Source organism: Stylophora pistillata, chromosome 12, assembly GCF_964205215.1.
Source record: "Stylophora pistillata chromosome 12, jaStyPist1.2, whole genome shotgun sequence".
Lineage (NCBI taxonomy): Eukaryota > Metazoa > Cnidaria > Anthozoa > Scleractinia > Pocilloporidae > Stylophora > Stylophora pistillata.
In genome coordinates this window covers 1,867,407-1,886,073 of record NC_142530.1, presented here as the reverse complement: position 1 = coordinate 1,886,073, position 18,667 = coordinate 1,867,407, and the positions used below count along the sequence as shown (strand labels likewise).

Here is an 18,667-nt window from a genome sequence, read left to right as displayed (position 1 = left end):
CTACTCTAGCCTTTTTTGGGGGAGGCATTTTCACTTTGTCGATCGAACGACAAAGCAACACTGGGCTTGGTAACCATTCCATTTCGAATGTTCCCGGAGTTGTCGTTGTGTGTAAACGGTCAGGAATCCGAATATCCTTTCAGTGTAAACGCCTACGAATCCGAATACTCCAAAATTGATGAATCCGGAAACATTTACGAATCCGGAAAACTCTCCTCTAGTGTAAACCTAGTCTTGGTATCATCTGTTTTCCACATACTCGTGTAATTCTCAGCAACTAACATATCCGCAAACAGTAACTACGAATAGCTTGAGCCTTGAATATTAATTGGTCGAAAAAAATTATTCTCAGCCAGACACCAAACTACATTTTTCTACTTATACAGGCAGAGAAAGCCTGAAACTAACGTTCAGTTTTTGCCTGGAAGGAGGTATTCCAAATAAAAACATCACAGAGCCTGAGAGGAAAACAATTATTGCCACAACAATAAAAAGGAAGTATTGTTATTTCATTGGGTATGCGTTCTCCTGGGCGCTGGTCTTTCAAGTTTTGTTTTAGACTCTTCACACTTTTACCCAAGCAATTTCATCCTACAGTTTGATTGGGCTTTTATCTTCATGATTGCCGGTTTAACTGTACTGTTGGTGTATAATGGCATTAGGCAGAATCGTTGTCTTTTACCCAGTTGGCGCCTCGAACTTATTCCCGCCTGTTTTTTATTTATTTCATTGTCCCTCTTTTTCCTTTTAACTAATTTGGTTCGCTGTTTACATGTAACTCCGTTTCTGGGCTTAGCGAACTACTCCAAAAGTTTTTCTTCGGTTCTTGATCATTTGGTAGCTTGTGATGGTTTATTAGGCTTTTCATAAGTTAAAGAGCCACAAAGGAGAATGCCTAAACGATTGTAATGTGTTTATGACGATGTTTCGTGGCCTGGTATAAGTAGTATCCTGAGCTCTTTTTATTTTTTTCTTGTTCACTGATCTGCCACAGGTGATTCTGTATACCTGCATTTTTTTTTTAGTATTGTAGCTGTCCTAGCTAAATTGAGGCCCTTAAAAAAGCTGTCTTGTTGCTTTGAATGTGAGCGTAATTTCCTAACTACCACGAAAATCGGACAATAGTGCCAAAAATTGGACACTAGTGTCTAAAGTCTTACAAAAGTGCCTAAAATCGGAGACTAGTGTCTAAAAAAGGACATAAGTGTTCAAAATCCGACACTGGTGTCTGAAATTGGATTGGGACACTAGAAACACTAGTGACTAAAATCGGACACTTGACACCAAATTCAGACACCAGTGTCCACAATTGGATACTATATGTTTAAAATCAATCTCAACTGTCTCAAATTGGACAATATTGTTGGTACAGAGGTACATAAGTTGACGGCTGAGGTTACGGCACAAATACGCCACGACTGAATTCTCTCATTTTTATGTATTTTCCAACTGTTTTCCGGTCATCGTAAATCAAGATTGTTTGAGTCAAGAATGTCTCTTGGAGTAACCCTGAATTATCTAAAAAGACTGCTCATGGATGGAAGAAAGAGGTCGAGACCATTAAGTCACGGCTGGGTTACTCTTTGGAATGAGCAATTTAATGAGTTCGTACTGACTCTTGTATGCATGCGGAGAAGTTAAATAAGCTATGGCTTTTGAAGCATACTGTTTTCCTCTAACATCCTGTTGGTGTTGAATTCAAACTCAGAACATTCAAATCTCAGGAAAACTCGCAAATTTGGCATTATGCTATTCTTAAGTTTTGCTATAGAATCAGAGCTTCTGCTTTTGGCTTCTCTCGAGGGCAAAAAGATGTTTTATTACTTACTTTTAAAGTGGATTCAACTAGTGCAGCTTCACCTTGAATATTTATTAAAGAAATATGTAAAACAAGACAGTAATTTATCATCTATTATGACAACACTATTGTCTTTCCGATTCGAAATGTCATGTTAAGAATCATTTGGGCATAAAGACACAGACCCATTGTTCAGCTACACGTGGAACGAGAAAGGGCGCTGCCTAAAGAAAGCAACACAAGCTTTGCTTTTAAAGATGTTTTCAATATTTTTATATGCATTTCTTCTCCTGGCTTGGTGCCCCTCAGCCTGTGGACATCCTCAAGCAAAATGTTCGTCTGGCATGACTGTTTCAAGCGTCCAGAGTGAAGTGATAGCGATCACTGGCGAGCTATCTACCGACAGCTATCTGCAGCTATATTGCGTTTTGAAGCTAGATAAACCCGGGAGCTTATTACAAATGAAAACTAAAAGGAATGACAACAAAAAAGGTGAGAGCATAGCCAGTTTGATAGAGTGGTCTCTCTTACCTTTAGGATAGTGAATTTTGGATTTAACGATTTCTCGATATTTATTTAATTCCTTGATTATTCTTTAGTAATGCGGAAGCGTTTTCGAAATTAGCAAAAGTGATAACCTTTAATTATCCGTTAAGGACTTGGCGGCTTTTCCTGAAACCATTCACTGATTGCAAAAATCAGCCGATCCTTTCTTTCGAGACTTATGTCTAAACTTATATTAAATCGCCACTCATGCATTCTTCGGGGGAGTAGTTACTTACGAAGGATCTTTATTTCCGAAAATTACGGTTAAAAGAACAGCCATCTCTAAACTTCGAGTTATTTCAGGATACATAGTGTCCTTGTAAGAGCAAACGTAAACTAGCGTTCCTGAAAGGTATTCGAACTTGAAACACATCAGCCCAGCTTCTGCTGGCTTCATTACTGCATACTTCTTGTATTTAGTTTCGTTTGACTAATTAGTTTTTGAGTGCGCATTGGGCCATCTATGGTCCAGTGAACATTCGAGTATGCCGCTGCAAAGGAATGGAATGACCTCCCCAAAGAACTGTGTGCTTGCGAAACGCTGAGAATTTTTAAAACTAAAACTTTTAATCTTTTAATAGAATCTAATGAGGTACAACCTGAACGCAAATGTAGTATATAAGTTTTTATCACTGTAAATATTGTTTTGGTAATTTTTAATTCAATCTTAACTTGTATCGAGGGCAAATTGCATTGTATTTTCAGTAATAGAATTTTATGTATTGATCACTAGTTTTATACCAGTTTTTTTTATGTTGAATTCGCTGATTTATTTTTTTTTCAGTTTAAATAAGGCATTAATTAAAAAAAAATAAGGTCAGATTTTGGCTCTGATTTGTAGAACTTGGATGTGATTTATGAAAAGAAAAATACTTGTATTGATAACAGCGCCTAGAAGATCCTTAATCCTTAATCAATCCTTTTTTTCAGACTTGATTTTCTATAATGATCCCTTTCGGCGAAATCTGCCGCGCGAGTAAAAAGTGATCTATGAAAAAATAAATTGGCGTCAGCGCGCCACGGGAAGCTCTAATTTTGACTTATTCGCTGCGGGAGCTCAATGAGTCAGGCACTCGAAAAGTTGCTTTCTAGGTTTTGGAGCCCTTGACCCATGGAGCTCTCGCGGCGCATAAGTCAAAATTAGAGCTTGCGCACTTATGTCAATTTTTTTCGTGGATTCTTTTTTTCGACTCGCGCGGCAGATTTCGCTAAAAGGAGGGACTGTTATTAGTCTAAACAATGACCTAAGATGCAGTTATCCTGTGAAGATACATTCGTGTGAGCTCAATTAATGTTTCTCTTGAATTAAAATATAGAACACAATGTCTTTAGCAAGAGGCCCAGTTTTATCAAGAAATTAGCACGCAAGCGAGCCAGTAGAGTGAACACTCTCCACTACACTTGTAGGCTATTGCGAAATCTCATAATCATATATTTTTAATTAGTAGTTGTTGTTGTATTCTTGTGCCGAATTATCCTTTCTATCTTTAGGTTTCTTGCACATTTCTTTGTACCAGCAAGGCGAGTCGTCTCTACTTGGTCATTTGGACGTTTCAGAGCCAACATCAGTTTGGAACACTGTAAACATTTGTCCCACCGGTTTAAACAATAATCAAACCACGAATGCAATGTTGTTATCAGTGGTGGGAAAAGGCAGAGGGCTTTCCTTTACAGTGCAAATAGCCGAACATGTATCCGAAATTGCGCTGGATAAACCACACCCAGTTGATGTCCAGCGAGACAAGGTGAGCGTGTTCCAATTCATTCCATCTCAAGATATTTCTGATAAACAACTGGACATAACTGTCACGTCTCAATCCAAAGTTGCTGCCTATTTAAAAGTATCGCAGAACTGCAAAGAAGTCGATCTCCAGAAAGACCTCGAGAGCATAGATTACAAGAAAGAACGTCTTCGACTTTCCTTCGCAACGAAAGGACGGATTACTTTATCCAGATTTTCCGCTCCCCCTTTGAACGATTCTGTCTCAAGATGGTTCATTGGAATTGGTCTTAAGAACTTAGGTAACGTCAAGTTTAATGAATCAAAACATGTCACATTAACGTTGACAAGATCGTACGATTATAATTATGTCACACCCATTTGTGGCCTAATTTTGTTATCACTTTTTGGTGGCATTCTGGTGTCAATCATAGCATTATGGCTTTTTGAGGAATCCCTCACAAAGTTTGGCGGTGAGGACAATAGATCTAGAGAACTTCGGGAGTTGCCATCGGGTAATCAAGACAGTAACCGTAACGATACAAGTAATAAACTAAAATGGTATCAAAAATGGAGAAAATGTATTTCAGACATGTTAACAGTGGCAAAAGATCATTGGTTTTGTCACGGTCCAAAAACCTTCTCCTATATCACAGGTATTGTGGGAAGCGTTTTAATGGTCGGATCATTCCAGTTTGTCTTTGCAAACTGGCGTATGATGATTCGGGAGGGTGACAGAGATAATTGTTACTACAACGACTTTTGCTATCGAGTTATCGATCATGACATTCCATTTAACTTAATGATAAGTAACTTAGGTTACATAATTCATGGTTTTATCTTAACTATTTGCGTATTGAGGTTGGAAACAAAGCTGTACCTTCAAATTCTGGAGAAATTTAGCGGGACTGCCGAAGAAATGAAAAAGAGGTACTGCTTTTCCATCGGGTATGCGTTTTCCTGGGGACTAATCTTCGAGGGATTGTTTTCAACTCTTTACCACTTCTGTCCAAGCAGGTTGACATTTCAGTTCGATTCGGCCTTCATGTTTATCATAGCTGGTTTAACTATACTGTTGCTGTATAATTGCTTTGAAAATGTAAACTACCCAGTTAGCGCCTCGAACTTCTTCCTTTTTTTCATTGTGCCTCTTTTTATTTTTAACTACTTTGGTGCGCTCTATAACTCCCATTCTGAGCTCAACAAAGTGCATCAGGGTTTATTTTTCGGTCTCCTGATCATTTGGTGGCTTATGATGGTTTATTGGGCTTTTTATAAATTAAATATCAATGACCAGATTAAATTTTGCAGTACTGATTCATGTGAAAGTATATGTAATACTTTTTTATTCATTTTGGGTGGCCTGCTAGTACCCTGTGGGCTTTTTATGATTTTCTTGTTACGCGATCTGGCTCAAGTGTTTCTGTTTGCATGCATTGCCTGCAGCGTCGTTGCAATCCTAGCTAAAGCTAGGCTTTGGGAGAAGCTTCCTGCTTTGGGAGGCCTCTGCAATGAATGTTGCTGCGAACACGAGTGTAATTGCTCCCTCAAGGAAACTTGTCGGAGGCTTTTTATCTTATTCACCTTCATAACCTTAATAGCAGCTTTTAGCGTTTTCAAATTCCTACCCACCACAAACAAGACATCGTTGCCAGAAAACTCTCGTGACATGAACGAAGAGTGTGCCATTCTAGGATTTTTCGACTGGCACGCCCTTTGGCATCTTTTGTCCTCCTTTGCACTCCTCATGGGTGCATTTGTTGTCATGTTTATAAGTTCTGAATCTTAAGCCACGAAACCGGAATTGGAAGGAAATTAATTTTCGTTAGAACCTCAAAAGTAGTCCGGAATTACTTTGCTTTCTTAACTTCTGTCGGTCTGTAATTGGCTCAGAAAATTCACGTCATCCTCTTCACCCAATCAGATGCAAAACGAAACCTATCCATAATTTGGTAGCCCGCGGTTGGTAGTTTGCCTGGTTCAATTTGAGTTTTTATTGGCTGTTGATGATGTTAACCACTTTTATGATTGGCTGTTGTGATTCCCTGGTTTTGGTGTGATATTTTTGACATTCAATCGAAAACTGTTCCAACAGAGGAAGTGATGAAGGGGGGAGGGGCGGGGCTGGGGTTTCTAGATAAGAAGAGATTGCCTTTAAAGCTCTCATCTGCCGGCCTCTCTCATATCTTCCCAAGACCAATACTTTTATCGGGTGATTCATTGATTGTAAATTTAGCTAGCATTATAACCAGCTGGAGTTTGTTAACTAATTAAACTGTATTAGTATTTTTATATTAAAAAAAATTTTAGCATAAAGCTGTAATGGACATTCGTAGTTGCCATGAATTTAGATCGGAAATCTTTTTCACTTTTTAGATTTTTTGTTTTCTTATTTCAAAATTGGTAAGCATATTTCACAAGTTGGAATTTGCCGCACGCATTTTGGATCAACTGAGTCAATTCATTTCATGCTATTTTATTAAATCAGAGTGCAACATGATCTAGATAGCGAAAATGGAAAATTTAAGAAAATTTAAGAAAAATTTAAGAAAAGACGCAATCGAAAACTGCGGTAACTTTCTATCGCTAACTTCTTGTGAAATATTGGCCAGTAGCGGATCTAGGGGAGGGGCCCAGGGAGTCCGGCCCTCCCCTCCTCATTTTGAGTAAAAAAAATTAACGCAGAGGGAAGAAAAGCCGGCAGCTGTACACACACACAGGTATGAATACGCCACTGTTGGCCACCAATAGAATGTAAAATATAATCGTCCGGAAAGTTCTTATCTAGGTAATAGTACTAGGTTACAAGTTTACTGTTGGCCACCTATAGAAAGTAAAACATAATCGTACGGGAAGTTCTTATCTAGGTAACAGTACTATAGGATACAAGTTTACTATTGGCCTCCTATAGAAAGTAAAATATAATCGTCCGGGAAGTTCTTATCTAGGTCATAGTGTTACGATACAAGTTTACGGTAGTATTATGTCAGTTTGACAATACTTTAGTAGTTATTCCCTTTTAAAAGAAGTACAATAAAGCATTCTGGAACATAAAGTGTGCTGTGTTGTGTATTCGTTAGAGATGAGTGCTGACAGTGAATGATGACTAACACATCTGTGATATTTAGATGTATGGCAATAAAAACCTTCGATGTTCTTTGATTTCAATACGTTAATCCACACACTATCCACATGGCGGCCTACGAGTACCACAACAACAACTTTCGCTAGGCATCACGGGATGCCTACAAACACAACCTTTTAACACCGTTACGGTTATAAAAGCTTACGTTTCGAGCGTTAGCCCTTCGTCGGAGCGCCTTCGCAACGGTGGCCAATTTACATTTCAACTTTGTTGATATATTCAAATTATGTTGTTACCCCCACCGACGCAGCGCCAAACAGTTTCTTTAGAAACTATCAGCCTTTACAACCTTTTAACACTTCCAGTACAATACGCTACAACATCTGCTTTATGATTGTACCTCAGCTTTACTTTCCTTCGCTCTATGATTGGCTTCGCAATCTCCCGCCACACTATCGACCACCACTCAGAGTCAAAACTAATGACTAGTTGTGACTTGGTCACCCGCGTTTTCCCGCGCTTCAAACAGTGTGCCTGTTAGCACTCTGGAGTCCTATTAGCTACGGTTTTATTTTCTTGAGTTCTGATTGGCCGTTGAGGTTGCAAAACCTTTTGGGATTTTACGATACTGAGTTAAACCGCTCTCTGTGAAGACCCTGAACACAAAAAAAATAAAGTTTTATTCGCACAAGCTATTAGTCCTTGGCAGAATTTCGAAATGTGGATCAAAATTTCGGTCACACTTCACATCTATACGCTACAATTAAGACTGTTATCCATACGCCACGATCAAAAACTGATAGCTTAAATTGCAAGATACTTTCCGATTGTCACAAGGAAGTCTGTTCTTTCAGCCACGAATACAAATCAAATAACTAAGTTAAACCAAAAAGCATCACAGTTTCTTAGCCTATGAGTGCCTCTCTTTCTTCGGGAGAGGGTTTGTTCTCTGAGTGTTGGTCAATCTCTTGTCGAAGAGTGAGAAGACTTGTACGGTCCAGTTCTTGTACCAAAGTAAGAACTGCTGATAAAATATTCTGATTCTGTGAGAAAAACACGGGTTGAGCTTGAACAAGACGTTTGATTTGGGAGGCTTACTGTGCGTTTACTGAAACCAGAGCCACCTGACACACAACCAAACCCAATCTGAGGGCACAATAGAAAGCGTAGATTCAAATCCGTGTTGATTCTTTCCTAACCAATGTCGGTTACAAGACACGGAAATGTCAATATTTTTGCTCTCTTCGTGGCCAAGGTTTCAGCAGAAGAATTGTAAATGTGGTTGGGTGCTGTTTGGATCTCGCAGAATTCCATGATCAATTCAGGAACTGTTGTTATGTTTTCTGTGATTAAAAAGAGCACGAACTGTCCAGGAAACAAAAGTAGATTTTGGTTCTGATATAGAACTTTCTTAATTTCTCCTCAGTGTAGCTCATTTGGTAACAGCCTTAAAGCCTCGGAGATTAATTCGTCATTTGCTAACTTGATTTTAGCTTGAATTACGGGGCAAGGGTCTTCCCTAAATTCCCCACTGTGTAAAGATATTAAGAGAACTGCGAGAGTGAACGTCTATTTTGAATTTAAAACACAACTTCAAGTGTGTCTCCAGAAAGCAGCTCAGCTTGTTCAGAGACCAGCACGCAAACAGTAGTAGTAGAGTACGACACTATCCCTACATTGAAGGTATCACAAATATGGTAGATATCCAGGAAAACTTAGAAGTTGTTGATTACTAAAAATGAATCGCTCCTACTTTCCTTTGTCACAAAAGGACGGATTACCTTGTCAGAGCTTCCGTTCTCCGGTTGACCGATTCCGTCTACAGATGGTTCCTTGGAATTGGTCTGAAGAACTTATTAGGTGACATCAAACTCAGTGAAATCTCACTTTGAAGCTGACAAGGTCGTTCGATTATAATTATACCAAACCGATTTCTGCCCTATGCTATTTCTTGCATAACTTCTGGTTGTTGTAGTAGTGTGTATCATCGCATACAGTTTTCTTTTCAAAGAGTCTCTCGCAGAGTTAAAAGTTGATGGTGCATCTTTAGTAGCCAACACGGTTAGTGCCGTGGATACACAACTCCAGATTCTTCCACCAGGTGATCAGCTCAATAATAATTGTTACACTGTTCCATAATCAGTATTGCCCTGTAATTATTTGGAACGCTGTTCCGCCATTCCATCGTTTCATTTCATCGGGATCACCCTGGAACTGAAGGTAAATTTCGCAGCTTGATCGCTCCGCAACTTAAGCGGTTCTCTCGAGCATAATTTGCTGATCCAAACGGTAAAATGCTTTCTCTTCGAATAACAAAAAGTTCCTCAAAGCTTCCACGATTTGCAGGTTATATCTATTCAGTAATTCTGAAAGGAAAAGGTTTTTTTCCAATTACACGCCGAAATTATTTTGATATGTTTATCAGTTTCTTAGTATCACGGCAAGAACTGAAAAACTTAGAACTTCGGATCTACTTGGAACAATTACCAGATTCAAAAGGTAAACTGCTTTCTGTTCAAAGAAAAAAATATCTTCTACTGAGTTTTCACGATGTGCCGATCACATCTTTTAGATATTTCTGTTAGGAAAAATTTTGTTTTTTGATCAAGTGCCATCCTGAAATGATTGGCAGACGTTTATCGCCTTTTGTAGTGTCACTGCAAGAACTGAAAAAATGACATTTTGGGTTGTTTTAGCACTAAACAATTATTTTTCTTGCGCGAATATCGACCGGCGAGGACAATCCGGAAAAAACAAAAGATGACATTGGGTCAAAATCGAGTGAAGTTCGATATTGTAATGTTACCATCACTCACTCATTTCGATAACATATGTGGTTTCGTCTCTTAGAGAAGCCACCAGTAGCCACAAAATCATAGTCAGAGAAAAGCTATGTACAACAGAATTTTAAACCATGGAAAGATCCGTTCGGCCTCACTATATGTTGAAAAGCAGTGCGTCAAACCCAACAAGACACAGGCCTTCCAAACGCCTTGTTTGTCAAATGACGATGTGACCTTTTACTGCATGTCTCGTTCCAGTCCTTTTGGTACTATGTCCGCGTATGTATTTTGTACGTACAGTGTGTACTTTGGTACGTATGTCCATTATTTTCTATCAAAAGTGTTATGATGAGGATCATTAGTACGATTTAAAATAAAGTCTGGATATAACGCACGTTCTGATTGGTTGAAAGAGTGTGTTTTATCAGAACACAAAACAAATAAAGAAGCATTGACTGTGCTCCCTTATGCTGTAAAGCACCTAGCAAGCGGCTGAAGCACTCGAGAAGTACGGCGAGACACTACTACGTCTCGTTTTTTTTCCTTACGTATTCTTTCGTGCTCTAGCCACTTCCTACGTAAATTACAACAGAGCAGAGTATACTTCAAGGCTACTTTATTTCTCTGTTAACACGCAAATCACGCGCGATGCTCTTCTAGAAAATTCGCTAAATGCCATGATAGATTATAATTAATCAAACCAACCGATCGATTTAATGAACATTTCATTCTTAAAATACAGAAGACAAATCGACAAAATTACCTTTTGTTTAAATTTCAATTCAACGAGTCGTTTCCGCGAACGAAAACTATGTTTAAATTAATTAGTTAGTCTGAACAAAATGAGCTGAATCAAGGCCAGAACTTAGGGAAAGATTCGCGCGGACGGGCTGAGCCTAGCCTGGATTGTGAGGGATGGTTCTCACTGATTCCGGCGATCATCGCATCCAAATGGCTGTAATTTTATACAACTACTGACTGGGAGCTTTTTGCATCTCCGAGAGAGGGAAGAGTGGTTAGAGTGCTCGTCTTGCATCAGCAAGGCATTGTCGATGACATAATTCTCCTCTTTTCGGCTGCTGGAGTCTTAATCATAAATAGCGGCTTGTCGTCCTCACTCGGAGCCATGACTTGATGTTGAATTTGGATTTCCAGAGTTCTTGTATTTCTTACACACCGTTTATCTGACACCAAAATAATTTTTTTTTGTCCCGAAGAATCTTCGGGGAGTTTTGTAAGAGGAGAGTTCACGGTAACATTCTGTTTTTTTCTGTATAGATATATTTTTTCGGATGAGTGCCACAGTGTACGTCTGGCACTTTGCGATCGTAGCTTTTAAGTTTTTTATTTTTGTCTTTTCTGTTCACCCACCATTCAAAAATTCTGGTCCAGATTTACGATCTCTTTTTTTTATTTTAACAGTATTACTATTTTCATTTCTTCGCATAAATTTGTACATCAATTTCCCCCTTGGCTCCAACATGAAGGGCTGCCTATTTAGAAAAAAAGCTATAATCGGATCTCAACAACATCAACACTTCATTGCTAAGCAACTTTTCACCAATCAGGAGCAAGTAATCCTGCCCTCTTGACAACCGAAACCATTCTTGGGAATAAAAAATAAGAAAACCGCTGTCTCAGCCAATCAGCATTTAGTAAATTTGCCTTCTATGATACAGAGGCATAAAGAAACGGTTTATTCGTTAGCAACATAGCAAACCAGAAAGGGCGCTGTCTAAATATACAGCAACACTAGAATTGCTTTTCAATAATGTTTTCAATCCTTTTATATGCATTCCTACTCCAACTCGCTTGGTGCCCCTCAGCCTGCGGACACCTTCAAGCAATTTGTTCGTCCGACATGACTGTAAATTCAAATGTCCATAGTGATGTAATAGAGATCACTGGAAAATTCTCCGCCGAAATTTATATAATACGTAGTTGCACTTTGAAGCTGGACAAACCTTGGAGCTTTTTGCGTATAAGAACTATTAGGATGGACAACAACAAAGGTGAGGGCATCAGGCTATTTTTGTAGAGAGATCTGACTTACACTTAGAATGACGAATTTTGGTTCAAATGAAGGTACAAAGTCGCATTCCTTTTCTATCCTTTAAGCTTGTAATCCAAGAGTGTTTTCGAAATTACCGAAAATTTCCTGGTTAATTCAGGTCCGCTTTGCAGCTTTTACTGTGGCCGCTCTCTGCTTGTACAGACAATTATGTGGGTATCAGAGTCCTTACTTTTGAGATTTTTCATTTAAACTTATAAAGAATCGCCGCATTTCTCGAGATGGTCGCCGCTTGCGAAGGTCATTATTTCCGAAACTTACTGTTAAACCCGAGCAAAATTATCGCAACATTCAACCAATCTACAGACAGCTACAGCCAGCTGCTGCCGTTTTGCAGTGCACTGTATAAAGGGGACATGAAGTCGGGTTCTGAACACCGCAAAACCGCAAAAACATTCAGCAAATATCGCAATATCGCGAAAGAAATCTTCTCCTATGCACCAAGGGACACCTGAGATCTGTATGTCATGTCTAGGGCAAATAACACGCAAATAACTTTGGATGAAAAATGTTTTTGTTAAGTCAGGTAATTTTCGATTTCAGCCTGTTTCCGAAACAACTGGAAACTGGAAAATGCTTGGAAAACGGTGAAGGACTTGGGAGATAATTTCTAACATCATCCAAAATTTTATCAAAACTGCATCCTGCAAGTTCGGGAATACTGCAAACCGCAACTCGAGGTTAAAATTTCCGAAATACCGCAGGAAACAAAAAAACCGCAAACCCCCATGTCCCCCCCTGAGTACTTCTTGTACTATAAGTTGGACTTATTCACTCGTTCCTGACTGCTCAACATATTTTAGATCTTTTATTTTATATCCAACCAGCACACTTCCACGAAAAAATCTTTAATTTCCCAAAAGACAAAAAGATCGGCCTTTACAAACGCGACACTTTTCCAAAAAATGATTAATTTTATATCCCAAACGACAAAAAGACCAGCAGCTACTCACGCGATGCATATCCAAGAATCTTTAATTTCAGATCCTGAATTCCAAAAGACAGAGAGATCAGCGCTGCTCAGTTGAAAAAGTCTAGTTTCACTCGGATTAGTTTCAAACAATATTATCTTGTTCAGTGACCACAAGTATGTGCAGATAGCTATTTATTTCACAGCCTGCGGCGACCGGATGTTACTAAGAGCGGATTTATTGTTTTTTTAATGCAGTATTTGATATTTTTCAGCGGTGGTTATCGATGTCCACGCTTTTTTTTTTTCTGTAAAAAAAAAAACGCTCAAAAGCAAAATTGAAGGAACGGAATGAATTGGTGATAACGAAAGGAGTTTGTTTCGTTATGTTCCATCTGCATATCTGAAGCTATACGAGTAACAAAGCGATAGTAGAAAATGGTTTCTCGCAAGAAACGCCTGTGATCAGATGTGAGAGCCTGCTGACAGGCTAACGTTATCTCCTTAGCAGCTGTTGTATGGTCTCGTCACGCAACGGAGAAAGAGAACGCATTGCGTGACGAGACTAGACAACAGTTGCGTAGGAGACTACAGAAAGGGAAAACTATTCAGACGCCAGTGAAATGGACCACGAAAACCTATGTCTAGCTTTATTTCAGACAAATTGGAAGGTTTTTTTAAATATTTTTCTCTCCATTGAACGATATTTTGTTTGGAATCTTTTGTAGTTAATGCTTTTTTTCTTTTGAAATGCAAGCATTAGTTACATAGTGTTCCATCTCAACCCACATCCAAAAAAAGAAAACTCTTGGATGCGTGGCATGCCTTTGTTTAGTAACAGTGTTGATTGCTAAATGTACAGCTTCTTCCCCTCTATCAGGTTGATTTATTACCTCCTTTTCGCCTTAGTGGTCGAACTGACTTTTTACAAAGTTGGGACCTTGCTCGACAACCCAGTTTTCTCCTTTCTAGCCTGGACGTATGATAGGCCATGGCAGTTTCAAGTAGGAGGAAAAATAAAGCCCCTAAGTTTGAACTATGTTTCCAAAAGATGTTGACCAAGTAATCTTATAACCTACGAATGGTAAAGGGAAATAAAAGAAGATTTCGGCTCTGACATCCAGAACTTGAACGTGATTTATGAAATGAAAGATGATGGGAAAATATGCAGCTAGGGCTCACCCTTAATTATCTCCTATGTATAGCAATTTAAAGAACTGTGTGTACTAAACGTCTCTCTTGGATAAAAGGTAAAGCACAGTGTCAACAACAAGCAGCCCAGCTCAGAGTCGGAGATCAGCACAGTCGGCCAGCCATTATCCCTCCATTGGAGGGCTTCATCTTTTTTTTTTTCCTTTCAGGTTTCTTGCAAGCTTCTGTGTATCAGAAAGGTATATCATCTCCTCTCGGCCATTTAGATTTTTCAGAGCCAACACCAGTTTGGCGCACTCTCAACATTTGTCCAACCGGTTTGACCAATGAAAAATTGTTATCAGTGGTGGGAAAAGGCAGAGGACTGTCTTTTACAGTGCAAATAGCCGAAAGTGCATCAGAAATCATGTTAGATGAACCACGCACAGTCAATGTACAGAGAAATGAGGTGAGCGTGTTTCAGTTCATTCCACCTCAAGGTATCTCTGATAAACAACTGGACATCACCGCTACGTCTCAGTCAAACCTTGCTGCCTACTTGAAAGTATCACAAACGTGTGAAGATGTCAGTGAAAACTTACAAGTTGTTGACTACAAAAAGAAATCCCTGCGACTTTCTTTTGCCACAAAAGGACGGTTTACTTTATCCAAAGTTTCTGTTCCCCCGTTAACCGATTCCGTCTCCAGATGGTTCATTGGAATTGGTCTGAAGAACATATCAGGTGACGTCAAAGTTAAAGAGTCAAAAAACGTCACTTTGAAGTTGACAAGGTCGTTCAATTATAGTTATGCCTCGCCCATTTGTGCCCTGTTTTTTGCGTCATTTGGGGTTGGTATATTAGTGTCTCTCTGCGCATTTTTTCTCTTCAAAGGGTCTCTCGTAGATCCAGCCGATGAGCAGTTCAAAACTGATACTTGTAATTTTTCATGTTGTGACTTGTGGGAGGTAATCAAAGATCACTGGTTTTCGTTTGGTCCAAAGACCTATTCCTACATTACAGGTATTGTAGGCAACGTGCTTATAGTAGGCGCTTTTCAATTTGTTTTTGCAAACTGGTATACCATGATACAAGAAGGTGACAGAGATAACTGTTACTACAACGACTTTTGTTACAGAGTTGTCAGTCATGATATTCCATTTAATTTAATGATAAGTAACTTATCTTACATAATCCATGGCCTAATCTTAGCTGTGTGGGTACTGATAATGGAAACCAAGCTGCTTCTTCTGTTTAAAAGTCACTCCAAAGAGTTTCAGAAACACCCCAAGCTACCAGAACATGTCCTGTCATGTCCTGAAACTAACTTTCATCTTTTGGAGAAAGGTATTCCAGAACTAGAAACACAAACTAGAAATAATACCACGAAGACATTAGATGAGGAAAAAAAGATACTGGAGAAAAGGAGAATATTTTTTGCCGAAGTAATGAAAAAGAGGTATTGTTTTTCCATTGGGTATGCTTTTTCCTGGGCTCTGGTCTTTGAGGGATTGTTTTCAACCCTTTACCACTTGTGCCCAAGCAGGTTCACATTTCAGTTTGATTCGGCCTTTATGTTTATCATAGCTGGTTTAACTGTACTGTTGTTGTATAATGGCAGAGAGCAGGATCGCTGTCCAGATTCCGCCAATGTTAAGTACCCAGTTGGTGCTTCGAACTTCTTCCTTTTTTTCATTGTGCCTCTTTTTATTTTTAATTACTTTGGCTCGCTGTACAACTCTGATTCTGGGGCCAGCAAAGTGCTGCAAGGTTTTTTTATCGGATTCCTGTTCATTTGGTGGCTTGTGATGATTTTGTGGGCTTTTTTCAAGTTAAATATTCGTGACAAGATTAAATCTTGCTGTCAGTGGGAATCTGAAAGTATATGTAACGTGTTTTTATTTATTTTGGGTGCCCTAGTGCCTTGTGGGCTTTTTATGATTTACTGGTTTGGCGATCTGGCTCAAGTGTTTTTGTTTGCATGCATTGCCTGTAGTGCCGTTGCAGTCTTAGCTAAAGCTAAGCTTTGCAATTGGGAGAAAGACTACAAGTGTAATTGCTCTGCCATGAAAGTTTCGCAGGGGATTTTTATTGTCATCACCGTCATCACTTTTGTGGGAGCTTTTTGCGTTTTCCATTATAAACCCACCACGAACAAAACATTGTCCCCAGAAAACTCCCGTGACAAAAACAAAGAGTGCACCATTTATGGTTTTTTTGACTGGCACGACATTTGGCATTTCTTGTCCTCTTTTGCTCTCCTCATGGGTGCATTTGTTGTCATGTTTATGAATTCGGAAAAAGTGCAATTCCCGAAAAAAGCGATTACCAGAAGATACACTGTATAACTCTGATCCTGGGACCAGCAAAGTGCTGCAGGGTTTTTTTTATCGGATTCCTGATCATTTGGTGTCGTGTGATGGTTTCTTGGGCTTCTTTTAAATTAAATGTTCATGACGAGATAAATCTTGCAGTGACTGTGAATGTAAAAGTATATGTAACGTGCTTTTATTTATTTTGGCTGCCCTGAGAGTGCCTTGTGGGCTTTTTATGATTTACTGAGCCAAGTGTTTCGGTTTTCATGCATTGCCTGTAGCATCGTTGTAGCTTTAGCTAAAGCTAAGCTTTGAGAGAAAGACGAGCATTTATTGTTATCACCGTCATCACTCTTGTGGGAGCTTCTTGCATTTTCCTTATTTTACCCACTACGAACAAAACATTGTCCCCAGAAAACTCCCGTGACAAAAACAAAGAGTGTGCCATTTTAAAATTTTTCGACTGGCACTACCTTTGGCATTTCTTGTCCTCTTTTGTCCTCCTTATGGGTGCATTTGTTGTCATGTTTATGAATAGGCAATTTTTTAATTACTTTCAGCCTCGTGTTAAAAATGAGGCCAAGGGTAATTCGGAATTGGGCTATTCGGAAAAAGTGCAATTCCCGAAAAAAGCGAATACCGCGAAACCGCAAGGGAATAAAATAGAAGATACTCCTACATAAGAGGATTTTCCAATTTACTATCTTCAGTAATCCGGTATTACATAACTTTTGCTTTACTCCGGTCTGTGACTGCCAAACGAAAATAATTCTGACTTGTTCGCCCCCGATTTCCCTTCGCTTTTGGTATTTTACTTGTTTTATTCTGAGTTCTAATAGGCTATTGATAATGTCAAACTTTGTTCCTATTGGATGCTATGATTACTTGGTTTTGGATTTTCGACAGCAATTCAAAACTGCTCTGATAGACTAAGAGATGACTGGGGGATTTAGTTAGGAACATGCGCTTCTTTACCTCTGGGGTTTTAGAGTATGTCTTTTGAAGAAAAGATTATACTATGCTGCTTTCACTTTAAGCTTTTTTTATTCAGTCCTAACATGTAGATTTGCACCTTGATAATGAGAAGAGGGCTAGTGAGAGCAACGCATGATAAGATTGAAGGGCATCAGTTCTGAGTATCATATGGAAGCACGGGGAAAATATAGTTAGTTGGGGATATTGGGATACTGTTAACTCGCCCTATATCATGATTTCAAAAGGTGAAACTCGTATTCAGAGAATTGCAATAAGTGTCTTGCTGCTCTCAAACCTGTTACGAGCAAGATAATCAAGTCAATGAGGAGAACTATAAAAAGGTTGAATGTAAATAACTTGCTTTTAAAAGCTCACATCTTGTTATTCTTAAATCTTACTGAAACCAATATATACCTAATCATGTGATGAACCGATACATGTAGTAACTTCAGCTAGCATTATAACTAACTGGACTTTGTAAATTATGTAAAAATGTAATAGCATTTTTATATCAAGGAATAATTTCAACATAAAGCTGTAATGGCCCTTTGTAGTGGCCGTGAATTTAGACGGAGAATGTTCTTTAAGACATTTGTAAATCTTTTAGGTTTATTTTCCTGAAATTTTGAGAATTGGAGTCAACGTTTCACATGATAGAATTTGCCATTTTCGCACTTATTTTGGCCGGATCAACCAAGTCAATTTTTACAAAGTGACATCCTTGATCAAGAAAGCGAGAAGGAAGATTTAAGAAAAGAAGAAAGACGCGATCGAAAAATGTGGTAGCTTTTCAAAGCAAATCTTTCCTGAAATATTGGCTACCAATAGAAAGTAACTTGTTACAATCGTCTTAGAATTCGATGCTCTAATCTAGGTATTATGCTAGCATCAAAAGTTATTGTTCGTAGTATTATGCCGGTTCAACGATACTTTTGCATTTGCTAAATTCTAGAAGAAGTACAATAAAAGATTCTGTAATAAACCATGCGCGGGATTGTCTATTCTTGGAGAAGATAACAGAGCGTGAGTGAAAGTATCTGACATTTGATTGGTAGAGCTTTTTCCACCTAAGTGTCGAAAGAAATCAGGGATCTTGCCATAGCTTTGTTTTTATTCGCTCTATGATCGGCTCAGAAAACTCTCGCCACCCTTCCAGCTACCAATCAGATTGAAAACTAAAAAGCCAGTCGTAACTTGAAGCGTTTTCCCGCGCTTCAAACAGTCTGCTTGGTATTATTCCAGGCTCTTACTGGTAATGGCCGTATTTTTCTTTGTTCTGACTGGCTGTTGCGATTGCGAATCGTTTTGGTTTGAGTACACTCAGATTAAATGTC

At 38.9% G+C, this 18,667-nt stretch overlaps 2 protein-coding genes across 2 annotated transcripts; both read left to right on the top strand.

The window, feature by feature from the left end:
• The first annotated feature begins 1,977 nt into the window (after positions 1 to 1,977).
• LOC111320890 (uncharacterized) lies at positions 1,978 to 6,617 on the top strand. Its single transcript, XM_022923625.2, has 2 exons — positions 1,978 to 2,290; positions 3,836 to 6,617. The coding sequence occupies exons 1-2, from the start codon at positions 2,056 to 2,058 to the stop codon at positions 5,851 to 5,853; spliced, it is 2,253 nt and encodes a 750-aa protein (XP_022779360.2). The 5' UTR covers positions 1,978 to 2,055; the 3' UTR covers positions 5,854 to 6,617.
• Positions 6,618 to 11,617: 5,000 nt separating this feature from the next.
• Positions 11,618 to 18,318, top strand: LOC111320839 (uncharacterized). Its single transcript, XM_022923544.2, has 2 exons — positions 11,618 to 11,944; positions 14,275 to 18,318. The coding sequence occupies exons 1-2, from the start codon at positions 11,704 to 11,706 to the stop codon at positions 16,389 to 16,391; spliced, it is 2,358 nt and encodes a 785-aa protein (XP_022779279.2). The 5' UTR covers positions 11,618 to 11,703; the 3' UTR covers positions 16,392 to 18,318.
• The last annotated feature ends 349 nt before the right edge of the window (positions 18,319 to 18,667 follow it).

Bases quoted from the DNA above. Each gene is read 5' to 3' on its own strand.
- LOC111320890 (XM_022923625.2), top strand. From the start codon at position 2,056: ATGTTTTCAATATTTTTATATGCATTTCTTCTCCTGGCTTGGTGCCCC. The intron at 2,291-3,835 runs GTGAGAGCATAG...TTCTATCTTTAG, and splicing joins AAGGAATGACAACAAAAAAG to GTTTCTTGCACATTTCTTTG.
- LOC111320839 (XM_022923544.2), top strand. From the start codon at position 11,704: ATGTTTTCAATCCTTTTATATGCATTCCTACTCCAACTCGCTTGGTGC. The intron at 11,945-14,274 runs GTGAGGGCATCA...TTTTCCTTTCAG, and splicing joins TAGGATGGACAACAACAAAG to GTTTCTTGCAAGCTTCTGTG.